The following is a 22,021-nucleotide window of genomic DNA, read 5'->3' as shown; positions in this document are numbered from 1 at the left end:
CAGGTCCGTAGAGGTGCTGTGTGTAAAGGGCCTTGGGTATAGAAACTGTTTTGCTGTTGTCTCTAGAGCATCTGTGGTCGTGCCGGAAGAAAAGATGTCAGATGTGTACAGTATTTTGCAGAGCATCCCGCAAAGGCAGATTGAAGAAATGCAGCGGCAGGTAAGAGGCTGGGCAGGCTTGCTGGGGAGGTGACATGGGTGGTCGGAAGGGTGGCCTGTGTGGTGGGGATACACATCCACAGAGCTGAATGTGTGAGGCACTCTATCGACTCACCAGACTGAGGAGAGGAAAGCAGACCCAGGTGAGGTCACATCAAATGAGGTTTTAAATAGTAACTGTGAGAGATTTAAAAGCTCTGCTGAGGTAAGCCCACATTTTTCTGTTTTAGGGTCGTAGGGTAGCAGTGTGTTCAAGACACAAATCTGAACCTTTTTGGCTGGTGGTTCTCACAGCAGGTGATAGTTGTAGTGAGTAAGGCAGCCCTGGAAGAGGGGACATTTTCAGGATGATGCCTCTGAGTGGCTGTTACCCAGGAGAATGTTGTCATATCAGCTGGCCTAGGTCCCCAGTTCCAGCAGCCTCCCTCGTTGAGTGCCCCTGTGCCCTGGAACAGCTACTGCACCCCTGCCTCTGGTTTTCTTTCCTTCTGATACCCCTTCCCCTGGGCTGCCCTCTTCTGGCCTGAAGCATGCCACTGGGGGTCCTGGATAGTCCTGCTTCTCTTTCCTTTCTCTGTCCAGAACGAAATTTAGTTGGGCTGAAATGTCAAGTTAAAAAAAAAAATTTAAAAAGACCACCCCAAATTGGTTTCTGTGCTAATTGTTTATTTTCTTTTTAAGTAGATTCTTAAGGTTTTTATTTTTGTAAAAATAATCTTTGTAGGAGATGAACGGCAGAGAGGGTTGGAGGGTCCTCAGCTTTGAGTCTGTGACTGTCCTGTGTCCCCTCTGTTCTCGGTCTGGCACCTCCACTCCAGGTGGAGAGCCTGCCTGTGACCTTGTCCAGGGAATGGGTGTCAGGCCTCTGGGTAAGGGCAGGGTGGTCACCTAGCTGTGGGATGGGCGGGAATTGGGCCTTCTGACCGCTTTGTGATTATGTGTTCAGTTTGTCCTCTTCCTTCCCACCTCATCTCTGCCCCCACCTGGGGTGCTGCAGCGGACGACCTTGGGTTTTCCCAAGGTCTGATTTTCCTCAGCAGCTCTCTTGGGCCCAGAGAGTCAGGTGCCATGGTTCATTTTTCTCTTCAGCTTCTGCGTTTTGTTGCTGAGGCTCTTCTCCCATCTTTTTCTTGATCTTAGAGTGATTGTGTATTCTTTTTTCAAAATTTGTCATAATCGTCATGTTAGGGTTTTAGGAGGCAGTGAAAATTAGCAGATGTGTTGAGTCCACCCTCTTTAATTGCTTTAAACCATGAAGATGGCCATGTCACGCAGTACCCCAGACTGCCTGCACTCAGCACCATCTCGGCTGGGCACCGACTCTGCCATCAGTGCAAATTCTCTGCCAAGGATTTGCCTCCTCTGGATCTCAGTGACCTCATCTTTAAAACACATTGACTTCCTGATTGGAAAACAGGTCACAGGGGTGCCTGGGTGGCTCAGTCAGTTAAGCATCTGCCTTCGGCTCAGGTCATGATCCTGGGGTCCTGGCCTTTATCCGGGTATTGGGCTCCCTGCTCAGTGGGGAGTCTGCTTCTCCCTCTCCCTCTGTGTGCATTCTTTCTTGTTCAAATAAATAAAATCTTAAAAAACAAAACTAATCTCAGTTGAGTTTTAGCCTCCCCGTTGTTTTTTCAGAGCTGTTCATGTTCATTTTAAGTGTCTGAGCTTCTCAGTTATTACTTGAGTACTAGCCTTATCTGAGTTTCAGTCAATTAGAAAGTCCATCTGGAGAGCTCTAGATTTTTCATCTAAACCTGTGGTTCTTATAAGTTTCAAAGAAGAACGTGTTCCTTTTCACAGAAGAAGAGTTCTGGTGTCCAAGCTCTGGGTGTTTCTTTTATATAGCATCTTGATTTATTAACTAAGTAGAGAGTCATCTGCCAAATCAGACACCATCTTAAGATTCCAGTCTGAGAAGGCCAAGTAAAAACCCACCATCATCATGTTGGGAGAGAGAATCCTTTGGTTTTCAGGGCAGAGCTCCCACTCCTAGCTTATAGAATACCATTATTCCACAGAGCAGGCTGGGGAACCACAGGTCTGAGACTAGCACAGCTGGTGGTTTCTGAGTCCAGACTCAGAAATCATAAATCCATTGAGATGGAATGAGTAGAGGTCATTTAAAATAGGGTACTTTGAGGTTATTTGGGTTCAAAGAGATACACTTGGGAGTCAAAAGACTGGGATATGAGCCATGGCTCTGTCCCTATGAATTATACGACAGTGATAAGTCACCAAAGCTCACTGGGTTTTCATTTTCTCCTTTATGAAATGATGGGATTGGCTAGATCCTCTCTCATGTTCTGTTTAGTTGTTTTAAAAAAGTCTGTGAACCTCTTGTCCTTAGCAAGAATATCACTGACCTTGACAGCATTAATGACCAGTGGCCATGTCTTTGCTACACACCTCTAGACCTGAGGGCCATTTACCTCTCTGAGTGATGAGCATCCACATTGTGTCAACTTGTTCAGAAAGGCAGTCTCGGCACTTTCTGCCTCCCTTTCCAAGTTTTCCTTCCGCTTTTTCGTGCCTCTTTTCTCTGCTTTCAGACCTTCTAATGCTCTCCACTGCAGTGCCCCATGGAATCCTGCTCCCCTTTCCCTGAATATTGTGTTCCATAATGACCTCTTTTCTTCTCTCAATCTCTGATTTCTAGACTGGACTGATCTCAACCAAAAGTGAGATTAGCTGGTTGAAGTAATTCCCAAAGAGGTATAAGGATGATCAGGTTTAGCTACTAGATGCCAATAGCACACCCTTTTCTCAAGGTGTGATAATAAAAAATGTCTCTAGATATTGCTAAATGTCCCGTGTGGGGCAACACTGCTTTGATCGGGAACCACCATTCCATTGATAGTGAAGGTCTTATCTAACACTAGCGAGAGTTCTTTTGTTCTCTAGGACCCTTTGCAGAATCTGCTTGTCATTTGCCTTCTGTTTACCATCCATAGATTTAACCTGATCTTGGCAGGAGTGGCTTTGGCACACACTTGGTTCTGAAAAGTTTTTACACCTTAGTGAATCATTTTAGGGAGGTCAGATTTGGATCTGTTTGTAAGACAGATATAAAATTTTAGGGAAATCCTGTCATATCAGTAGTTGATGGCTTAGAGCCCCTGGTTGATAGGTCAGAATGAGCCAAGCCTGAGCAATAGTCTGAATTTCTTGCTCAGCAGCTGAAAACCAACTTGAGAAGTTGCAGGGACACTTGCAGCCAGCAGGGGTCTCCATCTACTTTTAAGTGACTCCTTTTCCTTGGGACGGCATAAATGTTTCCAAGATATCCTAAGGTACTTCTCCCTGGCTTTGTCCTCAGTAGTCGGTCTCTAGAGACTAGTTCTTTCAGATGAGGAAGAAATAGCACCGGGCATGGGATTTTGGCTGTCCGAAGAGGGAACAGAGCTATGTTTCTGATTGGCTCCAGCGGTCTGGGGGTGCAATCTTGGTGATGGAAGTATTGTAGTGACATTTTGCAGCTTAGAGCTCGGGACAAGTGAGGCCACAGTGTGGCTGGCGGGGGTTGCAGTGAAAGTCTTCGTCATGACTTGGGCATAAGGATGCACCAAGGGAGAGACCCTTTGCCTCACAAGGAAAAGTAAGTAAATTTGCCTCCCGACCTTAGATATGATGTTGAAGCAGCCACAAAGTTAAGGACAAGGCTAGAGCCTACAGAAAGTAAGTTATCTACTCCTGAGAGCTGACAAGAGTGTTGGCAAACATGGTATTGGACAAGCTGGGTTGAGGGGAGCTTGTTGATTTTCTTTGTAGGTAAATTAAAAACCAGTTTCTTCTATTAGTAGAGGGTGAGAATTATATAATAGTATAAAGCCAACTTATCAGTTGGCCTCTTATCGTCCTATGAGCTAAATTAACTAGTTAATTTAGTGAAGTCCTAATTGAGTGTTGTTTTTTTCAAGGGGATATAATCATAAATTTATGATTCTCAGCCACTAAGACCTGGTGGTGTATGGGAATAAGCACAAAGAAAGTTGAGAAGATGGCGGACATTTTCTAAAGTACATTAGGGGTCTGATATGGAAGGGAACAGTTACGGGCTAAAGTCAGGGACAGATTTATTGGGGAGGTGGCATTTGAGGTAGCTCTTAAAGGTGGAGAGGCCTATCCACCACCTTTCTTATGCTGGAAGACAGGCAGAAGTATGCGACTGAATATTTTTCTGTAATCAGAAGGAGCTTTCATATCCCTAGTCACCCTTGAACGACAATTGAAATGAAAGCAACCTAGGCCCTTGGAAGGCCGGGTGTACACGGGGCTGTATAGTTGGAAATGTTTGTGTGGAGAGGGAGGAAGGCGTAAATGGATCCGCAGTTTATCTGTTGAGTGGAGTTTCCAAACATTCTTTTATTGGTCAGTGGCTCCACCAGCAGTGACCTCTAACCTCAGCCACACTAGGAGGTGGAAGTCAGGAGCCTGCCTTGCCTTTGAACTCTTCTCTGTACTCGATTGACTGGGAGCCTTTGAGGTGGCAGAAACAGTCAGCATCTTCTTTTCTCCCTGGCCTTTAAGCCTGGGTGAGTTTAAAAAATCAGTTTCTTTTCCGTCTGTTACACTGACCCATCCCAGTTGGCCTTCATATTTTCCTAGTAAGTATACCGAATATCTGTGCTGCTGAGGAGTACTTGAAGATGTAATTGACTGATTAGGAAAAAGACAAAACAGTTCTACTTAAGAAAATAAAACCCAGCCATGTGGCACCCTCACCGACCAGGACTGTAGTTAGGCCTCGCTATGATAAAGGAGAGAATGAAACAGAGCTCATAGCAGTGCATGTGTGTGTGCACAGAGAGGTCACGCACTTTGTCTGCAGGACGGCCCCTAAAACAAGACTTGGATTTCAACACAGCGACTTAGCTGGTTTCTATAGTCGTGGTAGCTTAGAAATCACAAATATGAAGGGTCTCTGAGAGGGGTCATCAGCCAGTCTGGTGTGAACAGCAAAAATGGAAAAGCTGTTTCAAAAATAGAACTCTCAGTACATTGGATATATGGCTGGCAGCTTTGCAGGCTTTACTATATCCTGGGTGCGTCATTGTAAGACAGCAGAATTCCTTGGTTCAAAGAAGTACATGTTTGTTTGTTTTTCGTATTTTGGATTTCTGACATCCAAAGGAGACTTGCCATCAGTTTGAACATTGAATATGGTTTCTGTTTTTTTCCCCTAAAGCTGTTATTGACAGGGTGTCTTAAAACTGAGGAAATACAGAGGTTGCTTTTCTTGGTGATGCCCTTGAATCTTTAAGTGAAGGCTTAAATTTTGTGTAACATTTATATATTTAAAATCGTGGTTCTTAATGTAATATACTTATATAAATATACTATAATATACTTATATAAAGTTTTTATAGAGTCTATCTAAAATGTTTGTTTTTACAGACAAGTAAGTACAGAGAACAAACTGATGGTCACCAGAGGGGAGGTGGGTGGGGAGGGGTGGGAGAAATAGGTGACAGGGATTAAGTACACTTACCATGATGAACACCGAGTAATGTATAGGATTCTTGAATCACTGTATCTTACACCTGAAACTAATACAACATTACATGTTCATCCTATTGGAATTAAAATGAAAAACTTAGTAAAAAAAGGTTTTTATTTTTAAAAAGTGTTTTGTCATTCAGTGAAAGGTATAAACCCTCAGATGTCTAGAAACCTTGGCAGCCTGTTCTCTGAAGGTTCCCCATGTGGGTGGCTTGACTGTCTTGTCTGTCTCCAGTTGTATAGCTGTCCCTGTCCACTACCTCCCCACCCCTGCTCACCCCCAGCACATGGGTTTACAGAGTTAACTGTTTAAACACAGTAGTGAGATAGGCAGGCAGACAGATAATCTGAATGTTTTAATGTGAGGACACCGAGGATAAAGGCATGTAAAGTAATCCTCCCAAGACCGCACACCATGTGAGGGACCGACAGGGAGCACACTCTCTTTTGCTGCCCACAGCTTTATTCATTTTTTTTTTTTTTTTAAATTTTTTTTTTTTAATTTTTTTATTTATGATAGTCACAGAGAGAGAGAGAGAGGCAGAGACACAGGCGGAGGGAGAAGCAGGCTCCATGCACCGGGAGCCTGATGTGGGATTCGATCCCGGGTCTCCAGGATCGCGCCCTGGGCCAAAGGCAGGCGCCAAACCGCTGCGCCACCCAGGGATCCCCCACAGCTTTATTCAAATCACAGAACTGTGTGGCCTGGATTGAGGCAAAAAAAAAAAAAAAAAAAAAAAAAAAATCAGATGAACTTGCCAATAATTCAAGATGACTGCTTATTGGATAGTCTTCTCAAAAAAGTGGTCACTTGAGACATTTAGGGCTGGATGCATCCCTGGAAATATATTACGAAGAATATGGAAAATATTTCACTTCTGATTTCCAGAATCAATACTATAATGCTTGTCACTTTTATCCCCCCACCTGTGAAATTGAAAAAATTTTTATATACATAAACTGAACTCTCACAGCTTTTAAAAAATGCCAAATATTCGCTGCCTCCTTTTCTCCCCCACTCTCCGGCCCCGACAAGTCATTCTGAGCTCTGTTTCCCGATCTTTGCTTTTGTACTGGATTGCTTGCCCTTAAACAAAACACACTGACCTGATCCCTGGAATTCTTCCTGCAAAACAGACAACCGTGGTTCTGACACAAAGCTGGGCTCTTTGGCCTGTGGGAGAGGCTTTGGGATTGAAGTGGGGTCACTTTATGGGATATTCTGAATTTTAAAATTTCTTTTCAGTGGCACTGGATTCTCTGTGTTTGAGTTTTCCTGAACATATAAATCCATATTATAAAAGAGATTGGTTAATGTATGTTGTTTAAAGCAGAATAAAATAAGGACTCATTTAATTGGAACTCCTAAGGAAGAGCATTTTTATGTGTTTCACTTTTTTCCCCCAACTTTAGTATTAAGAACCTTATTGGAAAAAGGCTTTTGCCAAGTATCTGATGGGAAGCCAAGAAAAGCATTTTAATAGAACTGTCTCAAATTTATAGTACACTAGGGCCTGTAAATAAATTTTCCTGTCTTTAAGGTTTGTGCTGATTTGTAGTTATTTTGTATAGCTTCTGAGATTTAAATCCTCACAGTCCAGATGGAGAGACCATAAAGCTGCTTTCCTTGGCAATCCTGGCACACCTTGTCCACGGGCAAACATAAATGAGTCATGTGTAGAACCTGGTCTGTCAATGCTCACTTATCTTACTACGGTGCCAGCTTTAATTAGTTCAGTGACTTTTCTTAGAGCAGCCCACCTAAATATTCTCCAAATTTAGGAGAAGTAGAGTCTTTATTATTATTTTTTTATTTTTTTTAGTCTTTAATTTCATAATGCAAACACATCAGATAAATCTGTATTAAGCACCTGCTCTATTCCTAGTATTATACAGGCTTGTTGAGGGAGATTTTATTTAAAAGATCCTGTTTTTAAGAAAGGCCCTGAGGTTGCCGGGGAAGAGTACTTTGAGTACTATACCTACTAAAAAGGCCAGAAGTTCTGTCATTCAGTTGTGCCATGGAGAGTCAGGAATAGATCGGAGGTGAAGGGAATCTTCACAACTGGGTAGTCTCAGGAAGACAGGGTGCTCTGGGAGGGTATTGACCTCCATCTACCCAGAGGTGGCTTCTATGAGAAAGAGTCAGCAGGTAAGATGGAGTGGATCGAGCAGGGACTTTGAACACCAAAGGCAAAAAACTTTGTGAGAAGTAGAAGGCAGGGAAGGTCAGGGACAAGTAGAGAATAATGATGGGTGATGGAAGGGAAAAGAAGTATTCATTAAGGAGATTGAGAACCAAATCAAAGAGCTGCAAGGGACCTTCAAAACTGCTCAACCCTTTCCTCATATTTTATAAATGATACATAAGCTCTAGAGTTCAGGTGATCTGGAGAATGAATTGTTAGGGCCAGGGTTGAGCCTGACTGGAGCCCAGGTCTCCTGACTCCCATCTGATGATTTCGGGTGGGGGCGGGGGAGCCTGGACATTGAGTACTACAGTATTTTCTAGACCGAGGGTCATGATTCATTAGTTAGATCATGAAGTCAATTTAGTGGGCGATGACTAGCATTCTCTCCCTTTTTTTTTTTTTTTAACATATTACATTTTAAATTCAGGTTTTTTTTTTTTTAAAGATTTTTTAGATTTATTTATTCATGAGAGACACACAGAGAGAGATGCATAGACACAGGCAGAGGGAGAAGCAGGCTCCATGCAGAGAGCCTGACGTGGGACTCGATCCTGGGACTCCAGGATCACACTCCGGGCTGCAGGCGGCTCTAAACCGCTGTGCCACTGGGGCTGCCCATCTTTTTTCTTTTCTTTTTTTTTTTTTTAATGAAATATAATAGAAAGGAGAATATCAGCATATTACCCAATAAAGGTAAATACTTCCAGAAACCTCTATTTCAGCCATACATGTAGATGACTTGTGAGCTGTAGTATAAAATGTATTTGTTTCTTAGTGTGGGTCCCAGTCCAGAAAGTTTGAAACATGTTGGTAGTGGCAAGCATGTAGATTTTTGAGTTGAATAGACCTGAATTCAAATCCTAAACTGTGCTGCAAAAGCTAACTTGTGACTGTAGGCTAGTTACTTAACTTTTTGAAGCTTCCATTTTCTTATCTCAGACCTAGGACTAATAACACCATGGAGCAGTGTTATTGATGACATGAAATAATTAAAGCATCTGGGTTCTGGCCTGCTCCATGCTGGCAGTTATTTGGAATTGCTCCGCCTGGGTTTGAGTTTGAGTATTGGAAGGAGCCTTCTGGTTTGGAGTTTGGTCTTAAGGAACCACAGTGAGTTACCAACATGGATGTATTATGCATTTGCTTCTGGGCTTGGAAACTTGAAACAGAATTTATTCCTGTGGGTCTGGTGTACTTTCTATATCTTGGCATGGAAGGCGGTTCACCTCTCTGTTTTTCTGTTAGGATCAGAATGGTTGATTAAAATCAGTGGTTCTCTAGTTGGCCTTAAAAAAAAAAAAAACCAACTCACTGGCACATTTGGATAAAGTACTATTACTTTTTCTTCTTTCCAGTGAGAAAAACTTATACTGAATCTTTTTTCCTCTCTTCAAATGTATTCTCTGGCAAATGATGATTTTATTCATTGTTTAAACTGGAAAATTAAAAAAGAAATGAACCTAAAGAGAAAAGTTACAATCGGAATTGACATTTGGGTGGTGAAGGGTTGAAGAATGTGAGTTCACTGGGTAAGAACTAAAAATAAAGGGAATTTGTATGAGAGTTTAAGAGGACTGGCCAGATAGCTCGCAGAAATAGCTGTTGTTCTCATCTCCCTGAAAAGAACTGAGTTCTGTTATATAATTTTCCTGGTACTCTCTGCCTCTTCCTTTTTCCTCTCTTCCTCCTACTGCCTCCCTTCCCCCGTTCCTCTCTGGCCAGCTCCATCCCAGATTTAAAATCCCGCTGGAGAGTGGGGACGAGAGCTTCATCCCCCAGATGATTTGGGCCAGGGGCTAAAACACTGCCATAAATCTGTAGCTCATTTTAATGCCACGTTAAAGCAGTGTGAGCGGCTGGTTTCCGTGGCCCCTGCCCTGTTTCTTTATGGGCTTCTTTGGCTCTTCTTTATAAAGAGGCCCCGCGGAGTCATTTTCAAGTTCTTATCAGTTCGATGACAGCTATATGGGTCTTTCTGCTGAGTCCAGGAGCTCCGGCAGGCGTGTGAAACTTCTGATATTAAAAATGAAGAGAAATGCCAGGCAGGAGGGATGGGGTAGCGTGGCGGCCGCGGTTTGGAGGTAAAAGACTAGCCAGATCATTAACCTTTGCAGGTCCAGAACCCTGCCGTTGGCCAGAAGAGTCACTTCTCTTGGTGGAGGCAGGGCGGTGAGGGTTAGGCAAGAGAGGATTTTCCAAGGGCCTTTATTTTTGTCCCTTGACTAGAAAGTGCCATTGCACTGGCAGTTTGTGTTTTCAAGCTTCGTTCGGCAAGTGAGTTGGGCAGCCCCGAAGGGCTAGGGGAGCCAGGTTTACCGTGTACCTGTTTTCTAAAGGCCGCCTGAGTGGCTGGGCCTCTGCTCACACATCTTTGCCCACAGCATCACTTATCAAATTTAAAGGGACTTTCATCATTCTGCTTTGCTGCCCCTCTTAGACCAGATTGCTAACCCCCAGTAATCCTCCCCGAGTGCTGCGTGGAAACACCAGGCCCTCCGTGAATGTCAGCCTGCCATGCCTGGCCCTTTTTACCCTCTCAGTTACGGAGGAATGGAACTGGAAGCTACTCCTCCCTCTTCCCTACCACTTTTCCTTTCTTTTTTTTTTTGCTGGAAAACTCCCGCAGCAGACAGCTGAGAGGAAGGAAAAACCATTACCTGGATCAAGGCCAGCAGCTTGGTGGGAGCTGCAAAATCTCTGGCATCTCCTGACCAGAATGTTTTTCCAGGCGTTTCAAAAAGTGCATCTCTGCCCTCCTTCTCCTTTCAGTTTTCCAACCTTGATTTCCAGAGCGACTGGGGTGGGTGGAATATGCCCTCAGGATGTGCTTTCTATCTGCCAGCTCTTCTAACCCAAGCCTTCAGAAAGACTTTAGTAACGATAAGCAAAACCCAGTGGATATGTGTTTTTAAGTGCTGCGTGCCCTTTTGGCACCAAACACATTATTTTTCCTTTTTCAGAGAGTTTTGGACATGAGCAGTTTTGCAAGTGTGTTCAATTTAAAATAGCCACTTGAGGTTGAGGCAAAAGGGAGGAATTTTTGTAGTAAGTTCGTCAAATTATATGGCTGTTGATCTAGGATTAATGATTTTCATTGAGCAAACAATAAAAATATACTGGTTGGTTTTATTGCTCATGTAGCTCCTGTGGGGAGAGTAATTAGGTATAAAAACCAAACGAGCAATAAAACAAAATAAAATGCCCCAAACTCCAAAGCGATAGACCTACTTTTGAATACATTTTCTGGGGACTAAATTAGTTAAGAAGTTTATCAAGCTGGGTGTTTTGTGTATAGTGTAATTTTAACAAACTTACTGCAAATATTTAAGTTATGACGAATAAGTTATATAAAAATAATTTGAGTATATTGGAAGTTCTCGCTAAATATGTGATTATGAATAATAATTGCACAGCCTTTTTGAGGGATCAGGGTTGATGGGATGGTCATTTTCCTTTGGGCATTGGTTAGAGAGCTGTCTCTGGAGTTAACATGGGTTAATCCTCGGTAATGAGTCCCAGTATGGGACATTGCTTCAGGAAATGGCCTCTCTAATAAAAGTGTTAAATATTAATTTGCACCCTATATAAAAATTGTCTGACTCCTTGGGGCTGGTTTCCCACAGAGTGGGACTGTTTGTGAAGCATTTCTGAGAAATAATTGTTTATTACAGGAAACCCAATGCAGCTCTTGTAAATTTGTTATATATTTGTTTATAAAAATATTTAGGTTTGTTTACAAAATAATAACTTGTCAATTATCAAGTATTGATTGGTAAAGAAAGCACTATATCCAGGTCTTTAGTAAGGGTTCAAGTGATCCATAGAGTTTCTGCCTATATTTATAGATATTAATATAGTTATTATATATTTATGAATGTATATATTCGATCTCCCTCAGCATCACACAGGTTGGAAGGATTTGCGGTTGCATAATTATTTTTGGCATGGCATAGTTTTTGACTTTATAGTAGCACAATTAATCTTATAATTCCATGCTACTCTTCTTGGGAAGATTGTTCTAAGACTATAATCACGTATATTTATTTCATTTCTCTTCACCTAAAGATGTTTCATGCTAAATCAGGTTAGGATTGGTATAGATGTAGCTCCATGTGAACCATTTCTGGCAATAGAGTTATCTTTGTCCTTGTAATTTAAGGCTAATTTGTTATATTTCAATGTGTACTTGTCATTTTGATAAGGACTTTAAATAGGGGGCAGCCCCGGTGGCGCAGCGGTTTAGCGCTGCCTGCAGCCCAGGGCATGATCCTGGAGACCTGGGATCGAGTCCCGCGTCGGGCTCCCTGCATGGAGCCTGCTTCTCCCTCTGCCTCTGTCTCTGCCTGTCTCTCCCTCTGTGCCTTTATGAATGAATTAAAAAAAAAAATCTTAAATAGGACAGCAGTTTGCTTGTTATCTTTCAGATTCCAATACTTTTCATTAAAATATTTCAGATAAGTGAAATACATATGCATATTGAGGTATTTTTCATTTTCAGGTTAATTTGAGCGGGTCTTGATGATCTTATATATGTATTAAAGATCCTTGAGTGTTTTTCTTGTTCTCAGCTGCAGACTGAGAGAGTTGAGTTCATCTGTGAAGTGTTTTGGCATTTGACCAGAATGGGAAGACCTAGACAGTGGTGACATGTCTGAATAACATGCTCGTGGATTGTGGTGTAGTGTGTAGGGAAGAGTGGACCTGAGTGGGTTCCCCGGAGCCACGAATAACCACAAATCCATATTCCCCAAATCTCTGCCTAATGAGTTGTAGGTGACTTTGAATATGACATAACAGCAAGCATAATCTTTGGAAATCTTTTTGGCCTAACCTGCAGATTGGAAATCATAGAGTAGAAAGATTTTAACTGTTTTATCAGCTACTGTAGTGATTTTTCACTGTGTGGCAATGGGAGGGATCAGAATTCCATGTTGGGATTTTCAAACCTCACATACCTCTCGAACTCCCACTCAGTTCTTTTTTTTTCTTTAAAGATTTTATTTATTCATGAGAGACAGAGAGAGAGAGAGAGAGAGAGAGACAGAGAGAGAGAGAGAGGCAGAGACGCAGGCAGAGGGAGAAGCAGGCTCCATGCAGGGAGCCCGATGCAGGACTCGATCCTGGGACTCCAGGACCACGGCCTGGACCGAAGGCAGGCGCTCAACTGCTGAGCCACCCAGGGATCCCCTCCCAGTCAGTTCTTAACTGCGTTCTGGCACAGGGGTGTAGGGAGAGGGCAGGGAACAGGGACATGAATTTCTCTTGAAAGTTCCTGCTGTGATGAACCTCAGCTACTCTTACTCATGGGTGTATATCATCCTTCAGGTGAGAAGGGGCAGGGGAAAAATTGAGAACCATTGACAAAGCAAGTGTAGCTAGTTCAAATTTTCCTTCTGTTCAGAGTCCCAATTTGAAGAATGTATGGGGTTTCCATTCAGGATCAATAGGAGAGCTTGTTTTAATAATCCTTAATCAGATGATGGAGCTTTCCAGCAGCAAGCAGCTTATAGAGTTCTTGTGCCCTGGTCATGTGGAATAGTGATAAATAGCATTGGATCCATACTCTTCTCAATTTCTCTTTTTCTGTGAACGTGTAGGGACAGTGGAAAGGGCTCACATGTGACTGTCTGCTCAGTTAGTATCTGCAGCCAAAAAAGAAGACTTGCCAAAGAAGATCTCCTTAGTTTTCTGTAGTTGGATTGTCACTATGTGGGAAACAGGGCAGAGGAGAGAACATCGCCCTGAAGTATGCCTTCCCATCTGTCCTCTTGGTCCCCTTGCATACTGTGTTTGTGTGTGTCTTAATCAAAGCGGGGCAAGCCTTTCCAATGTGCCTGGTTGGAGTGAGGCTTGTTTTACATTTGCCTTCTCTAATCAAACAAACTTAGGCTCGCATTCTCCTGGTTTTAGCACAGGATATCTCACCCCAGGCAGATTCCTGTACAAGTAGTTGGCCCATGTTGTCTTCTTATTTATTTATTTTTGGTGACAGATCTTGATTAAAGTGTTCCAATTCACCTTTCAGCTATTCTGTGGAAGCAGCTGGGAAAGAGAGTTGGTGAGCTGCTAACCACTAAAGCAGCTCCTGTTCTGACCTCAGGAATAGTAGGATTCAGAGATGTGGGTAGCTCAGAGAATGGTGCAGCAGCAATGAATCTCTAGTCTTTTTGCTGAGAAGGTTTGACCAAGCATAGTTTTATTGGTCAGTGGCTCCTGCTTTAGTAACCTTTAACCCCTATGGCTCTTGGAAGTACAAGCCACTGGCCGGCCTTGCCTTTGAACTCCTCATGGCTCCTGCTACCTCAAAGGCTCCCAGTCAGAGGCTTGTGTTTTGCTTGGGATCTCTCCTCACAGCGGGGCGTCAGCAGTTGGGAAAACTGATCCACCCTTAGAACATTGATATATTTGAAGGTGATACCCCTGAGACTTGAAACCTGTGGCTTTCTATTTCAGGAGCTGTCTGTCATATGTCAAGAAACATGGCTCAGAGTACCCCTTTTTCTTCCTGGATCCCTTCTTGTTTCCCATAGGATAGGTGATCATAACATTCAAGCATTCCCTACAAGTGTTCACAAAGTATTCCCCTACTTTCTTTTTTTTTTCTTCCCCTACTTTCAAACTCTTTTACCTCTTTCTCTTCTGACTTGCTCCAAGTAACATCTATTTTGAAATAATTCTTTTATTTTTTTTTTATTTAAAAAAATTTTTTTTAATTTTATTTATTTATGATAGGCACACAGTGAGAGAGAGAGAAGCAGAGACACAGGCAGAGGGAGAAGCAGGCTCCATGCACCGGGAGCCCGACGTGGGATTCGATCCCGGGTCTCCAGGATCGCGCCCCGGGCCAAAGGCAGGCGCCAAACCTCTGCGCCACCCAGGGATCCCAAAATAATTCTTTTAAATTGCATGCTAAAACATGCAAATCATAGCCATCTTTGGTGTCTGGGTTCATAATTAATGGTGAAGATGGCATGGTACAAGTGTCACAGGGCTCAAATATTCAATCTTTGCTGCCAGATTTGATGACCCCCACTTGTGAGATAGCTTAGTTATACTTTTCACTGTCCTCTTGATCCCATTTGACCTTCTAGGGAAACTAGATCTTACAGGGAGACATAGAAAGGGTGTGGATCACCCTCCACATTTGCTCGGCTTTCTCTCTAAGAAACAGGAGTAAAAGCTTTAATATTGAGAGGCAAATCCAGGGACCCATGGATATTAGATGATTTCAATATAGGTTCTTCAGTGAGAAACCAAATTTCTCATTCTAAGACTGTTGAGTAGAAAATGTCTCTTCTACTCATGATGCCTTTAGCCTAGAAAAGGAGAAAATGGACTCTTCGAGGTCCTCTGTTTTTCTAGAATTCAAATAGAATATTATTGATAATCTTTAGCAGAAAGGACATTCCGGCAAGGTCTTTTTCTGCCTCAGAGCAAAGATTGTTTTTTTTTAGCAGGTACTTAGGTGTTGGAAGAGCCAGGACTGATTTTACCACTGTCTTGTTCTGTGGTCGTGAACTTACATTTCCCAGTTGGCAAAGGGAAGGGGAACATGTTTATTTTAACACCTGTGTTTGGCACTGTATTGGGAACTTCCTTCTGAAAATCTGATGAGGTAGCGTTATTTTTCTCATATTAATAAAGCAGGAGGGCAAACCTTAGAGGCTAGTAGATGGCCTGAGTTTACACAGTATAAGTGGCAGATTTTACATTAGAAAGACTTTGTGGCATGTGACTGAAAAGTATAAAGTTTATTTATAAAGCTCTAATTTTCTTTGTTTAGAGCACCTTTTGTTCTATTATAATAATCTACAATATTTATAAAATGCCCATGTTGTTTAAGATAATCTACATGATTAAGAGCTGCACAAGCTATGGCTCTTGTTCTTGAGCAGCCAGTAGTCTTAAGGGGGAGGTATGTAATGTCTATTCATGTCTGTATTAGTTTGCTATGGCTGCTGTAACGAAACCCTCCAGACTGGGTAGCTTATGCTACAGAAATTTATTTTTTCGCAGTTCTAGAGGCTGGAAGACCAAGATAAAGGTGTCAACAAGGTGGTTTTCCCCTGAGCCCTCTTCCCAACCTGCAAGTGGTTGTCCTCTTGCTGCTTCTTTACATGTTGTTCCTCTATGAATTTTGAGGGGGTATCACATTCTGTCCCTCAGTGTCTATATCAGGTACAAGAGCCAAAGAAAGTGGCTGTCATTTAATTGGCTCCATTGAATTGAGCTTCTCTCCTTACTGTGGACTCCACTTCTGAGATGTTTTTTTTCCTAATCCACTTCTCAGCTCCTGACCAGGTAAGACTGTAGAAAGGGGGTGCAAGGGGGTGAAGCATAAACTGCTTTAAGTGCCACCTACACATCACATCATTCCACTGCACACCAGGACACAGAGAAGTGGTCTGGTGGGCTCCACTCAGAATTTGCGAAGTGCCTCTGCCCTGGACACCAGTCAGTGAGGTAGGACTTCTGTCACACTTTTTCATCACAACAGGGTGACAAGGATATAATTAAAAGAGTTTATTAAGCCCTGTAAAAGCTTGGTTTTTATTTTGTTTTGTTGTGTCAGTGGAGAGATTCTTAGAGGTGAGGTTGTTTTTTTTTTCATTGAAATTTTGAGAATCACAATTCATGTTTTTTCTATGGAATGGAAAGGTTAAAAGTGCAGGATTATGTGCTAGGTTGAGAACTTTTGGACTTTATTTTTTTTAAGGACTTTATTTATTTATTCATGAGAGACACACACAGAGAGAGGCAGAGACACAGGCAGAAGGAGAAGCAGGCTCCCTGCGGGGAGCCTGATGTGGGACTCGATCCCAGGATCCCGGGATCATGACCTGAACCAAAGGAAGACGCTCAATCATTGAGCCACCCAGGTGCCCCACTTCTGGACTTTATTTATTTATTTATTTATTTATTTATTTAGATTTTGTTTATTTATTCATGAGAGACACACAGAGAGAAGCCGAGACACAGGCAGAGGGAGAAGCAGGCTCCTTGCAGGGAACCAGATGTGGGACTCAATTCTGGACCCTGGGATCACACCCTGAGCGAAAGGCAGATGCTCAACCGCTTGCGCCACTTAGGCGTCCCTTTCCATTTCTGGACTTTAAAAATGCTAGGAAAATTTTAAAAATATTTAATAATGAAGAAAACCTCTTATTTGTGCTAAAAGTGATTTTTCATCTTTAATAAAACTTCTGTCACTGAAGATGGTTGATTTGTGGGCAGGAGGAACGGCATGTGGCAGAGGAAACAGGTGTATGAAAATAAAAGATTCCTATCCCTAAAGAGAAATTGTTAATTTATTCTCATAACTGTCCCTGCCTGCTGTTGGTTGCCTCACCGAAATAAGTCATCAGGATCCATGCCATCCCTACCTCAACTCACACACGCACATTCTAGCCTCAGAATTAGGTGGATGGTCTGTTAATTTAGTGGTGGATTGTAATAAAGAAGATATTTGTTGAACAATTGTTTTTTCACTTTTGTTTTTAATAATGGAAACCATGTCTCCTCGGCCAAGTTAAGTTCATGGTCTTTAACTATATTATTTCTATGTTTTTCAGAGCATTGAATTCTCCTTGGCTAATAACCAGAGCACATGGTGTTCAAAAAACTAAGGATACAGTGAGCTTCTCAGTTTATCTTTTGTAAAGCATGTAAATAACCTCTTTAGAAGTTTGCTCTGTTGATCCATTAGTAAACCAGAGTTTGCTGCTACCCTACCCCTTTAAAACAAGCCAGCTAGGTGAATTTATTTCCAATGGGCTAGGCCTGGGAGAGAGGAGATGTCTGTGTTTTATTGACTTTCACCTTTTTTTTCTTGTAGTCTGCATTGTTTTTCTATAACAGATTTGTTAACGTTATTGGTACATTTGACATCTTATATTTTGAGACCTGAGAGATAACATGTCTCTTTAATGAAATTATTTCTTTCATCTGGGCAGCTAAGGTTACTTTTCAGGTAATGTGAGGGACACCTCCCCTACCACCCACCCCCTCCCCACCACTTCTGTCCACCTCCAAAGAAAGTAACTCTCAGGGAAATTGTGAACTGAGCATCAGACTTGGAGAAAGGCACATCTTGGTACCAGCAATAGGCAGGTGGTAGTTGTGTGCATCTACCTTTATTCTGTCTCCAGTGGTGCTTAGTATGTGACTTTGAATAAGTCACTTGGCCTTGAGATGTGTCCATTTTATCATGTTTGTTTTTATAATCTCTGGTAAGGACTAACTCTTGACTGTGTTACAATGAATGGAAGATCCAGGGCGAAGGTGGGAATTATGTTGTCTAGACGGCTATTCCCTAAGTGTTGTTGAGGAAACTTCGTGGTTATACAGTTATTCTCAGAGAGGTCCTCCAACATCACTCAGGATAAACTTTAACTGTTCCTGCCACTGTATTGGGTCAGAGTTTAAATGCCTCTCTTAAATTGGTGAAAAGCATGTAGGCATGCAGCTGGGAAAGGGAGGTTTCTGGAAAAGTTGAGCATCGTGGAGGGGTAGGAAATCTTTTTTTTTTTTTTTTTTAGGGGTAGGAAATCTTGAGGTGGTGGATTGATTCCTTTCATCAGCAGCTCAGTGCGTGCTCTAGTACTACATGAGTGAAATCAGGAAATTTAAGAGAAAAGCAGAACCAGTAAACCCCCATGAACGTCTCAGTGGCTCCTTGTTCTCATCTGTAAAATCGGGATGATGTCCTTTGGTTGTGAAGATTAAGTAAGTTAATCTAGGAGAAGCACTTAAAACAATGCCTGGTTCATAGCAAGTGCCTGGTTTAATTGACAAATACTGAGCTCCTGCTTTGTCTGAGATCTAGATTGGAGTGCTGGGGACAAAACAGGTGAAAATCCCCGCCTGCATGGTGCTTACATTGCTGTGTGTGGGATATGTGTTAGATGGTGATATGGTGATGAGCATCATTTGAGGTCAGGAATGTTGGACACAGAACTAATGGTGAGCATTCAGTTCACTTTTCTCACCCTTTCTCTTGGGGCACTTGACTTTTACACTGAGAAGTATGTCTTTTGGGACATCCTTGTAGCTTATAGGTTGTTTCTCCTTGTCTTCAATTTCTGTTTTCCACCGAATTGTGCATTTACTTTCCCTTTCTAACCTCTTGCATGACTTAGAGAAAGAAAGGGATTGGAAATCTCCATTTTTCATTTTCTTCTCTTCATCCTGTCTTCTAGTTTTTTTCTCTGTATCCTTTCTCTCTTGATAACTCAAGTTTTTAAACTCTTTATAGGACTCAATCATGTAACATGATGCCAGGTGAGCTTATAAAGAACTTGTAAATAGATGTTGGCCCTTGAAAAAGACACCTTATATAATGAAAAACTCTGAACTTAGGCGGGCACCCTGTTTTGCCATCAGAAAGTATTGCCCTGGACTTTAGCTTTCAGACTTCTCCCTTGCATTTTTGTGATTATTGAAGAATATATGGTGTGGCTGTTTTCTCTGGTAACTACGAGTGGGAACTGTGTCCTCAGTCTTTACTCATTGCCTGTAAACCTGACTCCTGGGCTGAAGATGAACAGAAGGAAATCTGTGCTTCCAGTGGGTGAGGTATGCTTGTGTGCGCACCTGTGGGGGTTTCCTAGCCAGCTCTGTTGCAGAGCTAGGATATGAGTCCTTGTGGGAGTCCTTGCTTGCTTACCTGACCTTCCAGTGAGTGGCTCGTATAGTTCTGGATGTAAGAATGAGATCGAGGACTTGTAGAAGTAAGCTACATGAAGGGGAAGTTGTGTATTAAAGAATATTCATGCAGGGCTGTGGGCCACCCCTTTTGTCCTCCAGAAACTCTTGGTAGTGTGCTGGGAGACATAGCTGGAGGATTGGACAAAGGCCTCCTCATCTCAGGGCTAGGAGGACCGCGTTACATTTAGAGATGCTTCACAGAGATGCTAGGAGTGGAGAAAGTTAGATTTCAAGGAGTAAGTCCTCTGCAGCCTGCCGAGGGGAAAGGTTCTAAGCAAGTTTTCAAAGCCCAGTAGTTTACAGTAGGGTTCACTCTTGGTGCTTTACATTCTGTGGGTTTTGACACATGTATAATGGCATGTATCCACCATGTTACTATTTCGAATTTAATTCCATTGTGGCATAAGAGTTGGCATTATTATTCTTTTAAGTTTGTTGAGGTATGTTTTATGGCCAAGAAGGTGGCTGTCCAAGTGAATGTTCCATGTGAGCTTGAGAAAAATATGTAGTCTGCTGATGTTGGAGAAAGTAGTCTTATATGGTACGGTGAAGTTCTACTGTGTCCTTACTGATTTTCTGTCTTCTGGATCTGTCCGTTTCTGATAGAAGGTCTCCAACCGTAATAGTGGATTCATCTGTTTCTCCGTGAAGTTCTGTCAATTTTTGCCTCACATATTTTGATGATCTTTTACTGTGTGCATACAAATTAAGGAAAGTTTATTGTCTCCTTGGAGTATTGATCCCTTTATTATTATGTAATGCCCTCTTTATGTAATTCCTTGCTCTGAATTCTACTCTTTCTGAAATTAATACAGTTATTCCCACTGTCTTTGGATTAGTGTTAGCATGGTATATTTTTCTTCATCCTTCTACTTTTATGTGTCTTTGTTTTTTTTTTTTTTTTTTTTTTAAGATTTTATTTGTTTGAGAAAGACAGAGTGAGTGTGTTCCCAGATTGAGAGGGAGAAACAGACTCCTGCTGAGCAGGGAGCCTGACATGGGGCTCGATCCTAGGACGTTGGGATGAAGACCTGAGCCGAAGGTCCTCTTTATTCTTCTTTATTTGTTTTTTATTTTTCACGTATTTTTTTAGAGAAAGAGTGCACACAAATGGCGGGGGAGGGGCAAAGGGAGAAGGAGAGAATCTTTTTTTTTTAAAGATTTTATTTATTTATTCATGATAGACATAGAGAGAGACAGAGACACAGGCAGAGGGAGAAGCAGGCTCCATGCCGGGAGCCTGACATGGGACTTGATCCCGGGACTCCAGAATCACGCCCTGGGCCAAAGGCAGGCGCTGAACTGCTGAGCCACCCAGGGATCCCCAGAAGGAGAGAATCTTAAGCAGGCTTTACACCCGGCATGGAGCCCAACATGGGCCTCGATCCCATGACTCTGAGATCATGACCTGAGCCAAAATTGAGAGTCAGATGCTAACTGACTGAGCCATCCAGGCGCCCCTTTTATGTGTCATTATATTTAAAGTGGGTTTCTCATAGACATAAACAGTAGGTTTTGGTTTTGAACCACTCTGACAATCTGTCTCTTAATGGTTATATTTAGACCATTAACATTTAAAGTGATTGTTGAAATAGTTGGATGCATATTGACCATATTTATTATTGTTTTCTATATGTTGCTTTTGTTCCTTGTTCCTGTTTCTGACTTCCACACTTTTTTTAAAGATTTATTTATTTGAGAGAGAGAGAGAGGGAGAGAGAAAGAGAGCATGAGCAAGGGGCAGAGGCAGAGGGAGAGGAGAGAGAAGCTTCAAGCAGACTCCTGCTGAGCATGGACCCCAATATGGGGCTCCATCTCAGGACCCTTAGATCATGACCTGAGCCAAAATTAAGAGTTGGTTGCTTAGCCAATTGAGCCATCCAGGCACCCCAGACTTGCACACTTTTTAGGTCTTTTGTGGTTTTAACTGAGTACATGATTGCATTTTCTTTACTTTCTGAGCATATCAGTTGCACTTAACTTTTTAAAAACATTTTTAATGGTTGCCCTTGAGATTGCCCTATACATTTATATCAAATCCAAGTTCACTTTAACACTTTTCTGCTTCAGAGATAGTGGAAGTATAGATCTTCCTTGATTTACAATGGGGGATATGTCCTGTAAACCCACTGTAAGTTGAAAGAAAGTATAAGTCGAAAATACATTTAATATACTTAAGCTACTGAACATCACAGTTTAGCCTGGATGATCTTAAACGTGCTCAGGGCATTAGTCTCCAGGGGGGGCAAAATCTTGTAACACAAAGCCTATTTTATATTTATATTAAGGTGCTGAGTATTTCATGTAATTTATTGAATCCTGTAGTGAAAGTGAAAAACAGAATGGTTGTAAATGTATCGATTGTTTACTGCATGATCTTGTGGCTGACTGGAAGCTGGGGCTCACTACTGCCCAGCATCAGAAGAGAATATCATATCGCATACTGCTAACCTGCGAAAAGA

General features: G+C 42.2%; 1 protein-coding gene across 2 annotated transcripts in view; it reads left to right on the top strand.

Annotated features, from left to right (window-relative positions):
* The window catches only part of EXT2 (exostosin glycosyltransferase 2), a 144,652-nt gene that overhangs the window by 32,819 nt on the left and 89,812 nt on the right, over nucleotides 1–22,021 (top strand). For both annotated transcript variants that reach the window (XM_041773597.1, XM_041773598.1), the window contains exon 7: nucleotides 67–160. In XM_041773597.1, coding sequence (XP_041629531.1) covers nucleotides 67–160 — 94 coding nt within the window. The remainder of the gene's footprint in view (nucleotides 1–66; nucleotides 161–22,021) is intronic.

This window comes from Vulpes lagopus, chromosome 11 (assembly GCF_018345385.1).
Source record: "Vulpes lagopus strain Blue_001 chromosome 11, ASM1834538v1, whole genome shotgun sequence".
In the NCBI taxonomy this organism is placed as follows: domain Eukaryota; kingdom Metazoa; phylum Chordata; class Mammalia; order Carnivora; family Canidae; genus Vulpes; species Vulpes lagopus.
The sequence above is the reverse complement of the archived record's forward strand: the minus strand, read 5'-3'. Positions and strand labels throughout refer to the sequence as shown.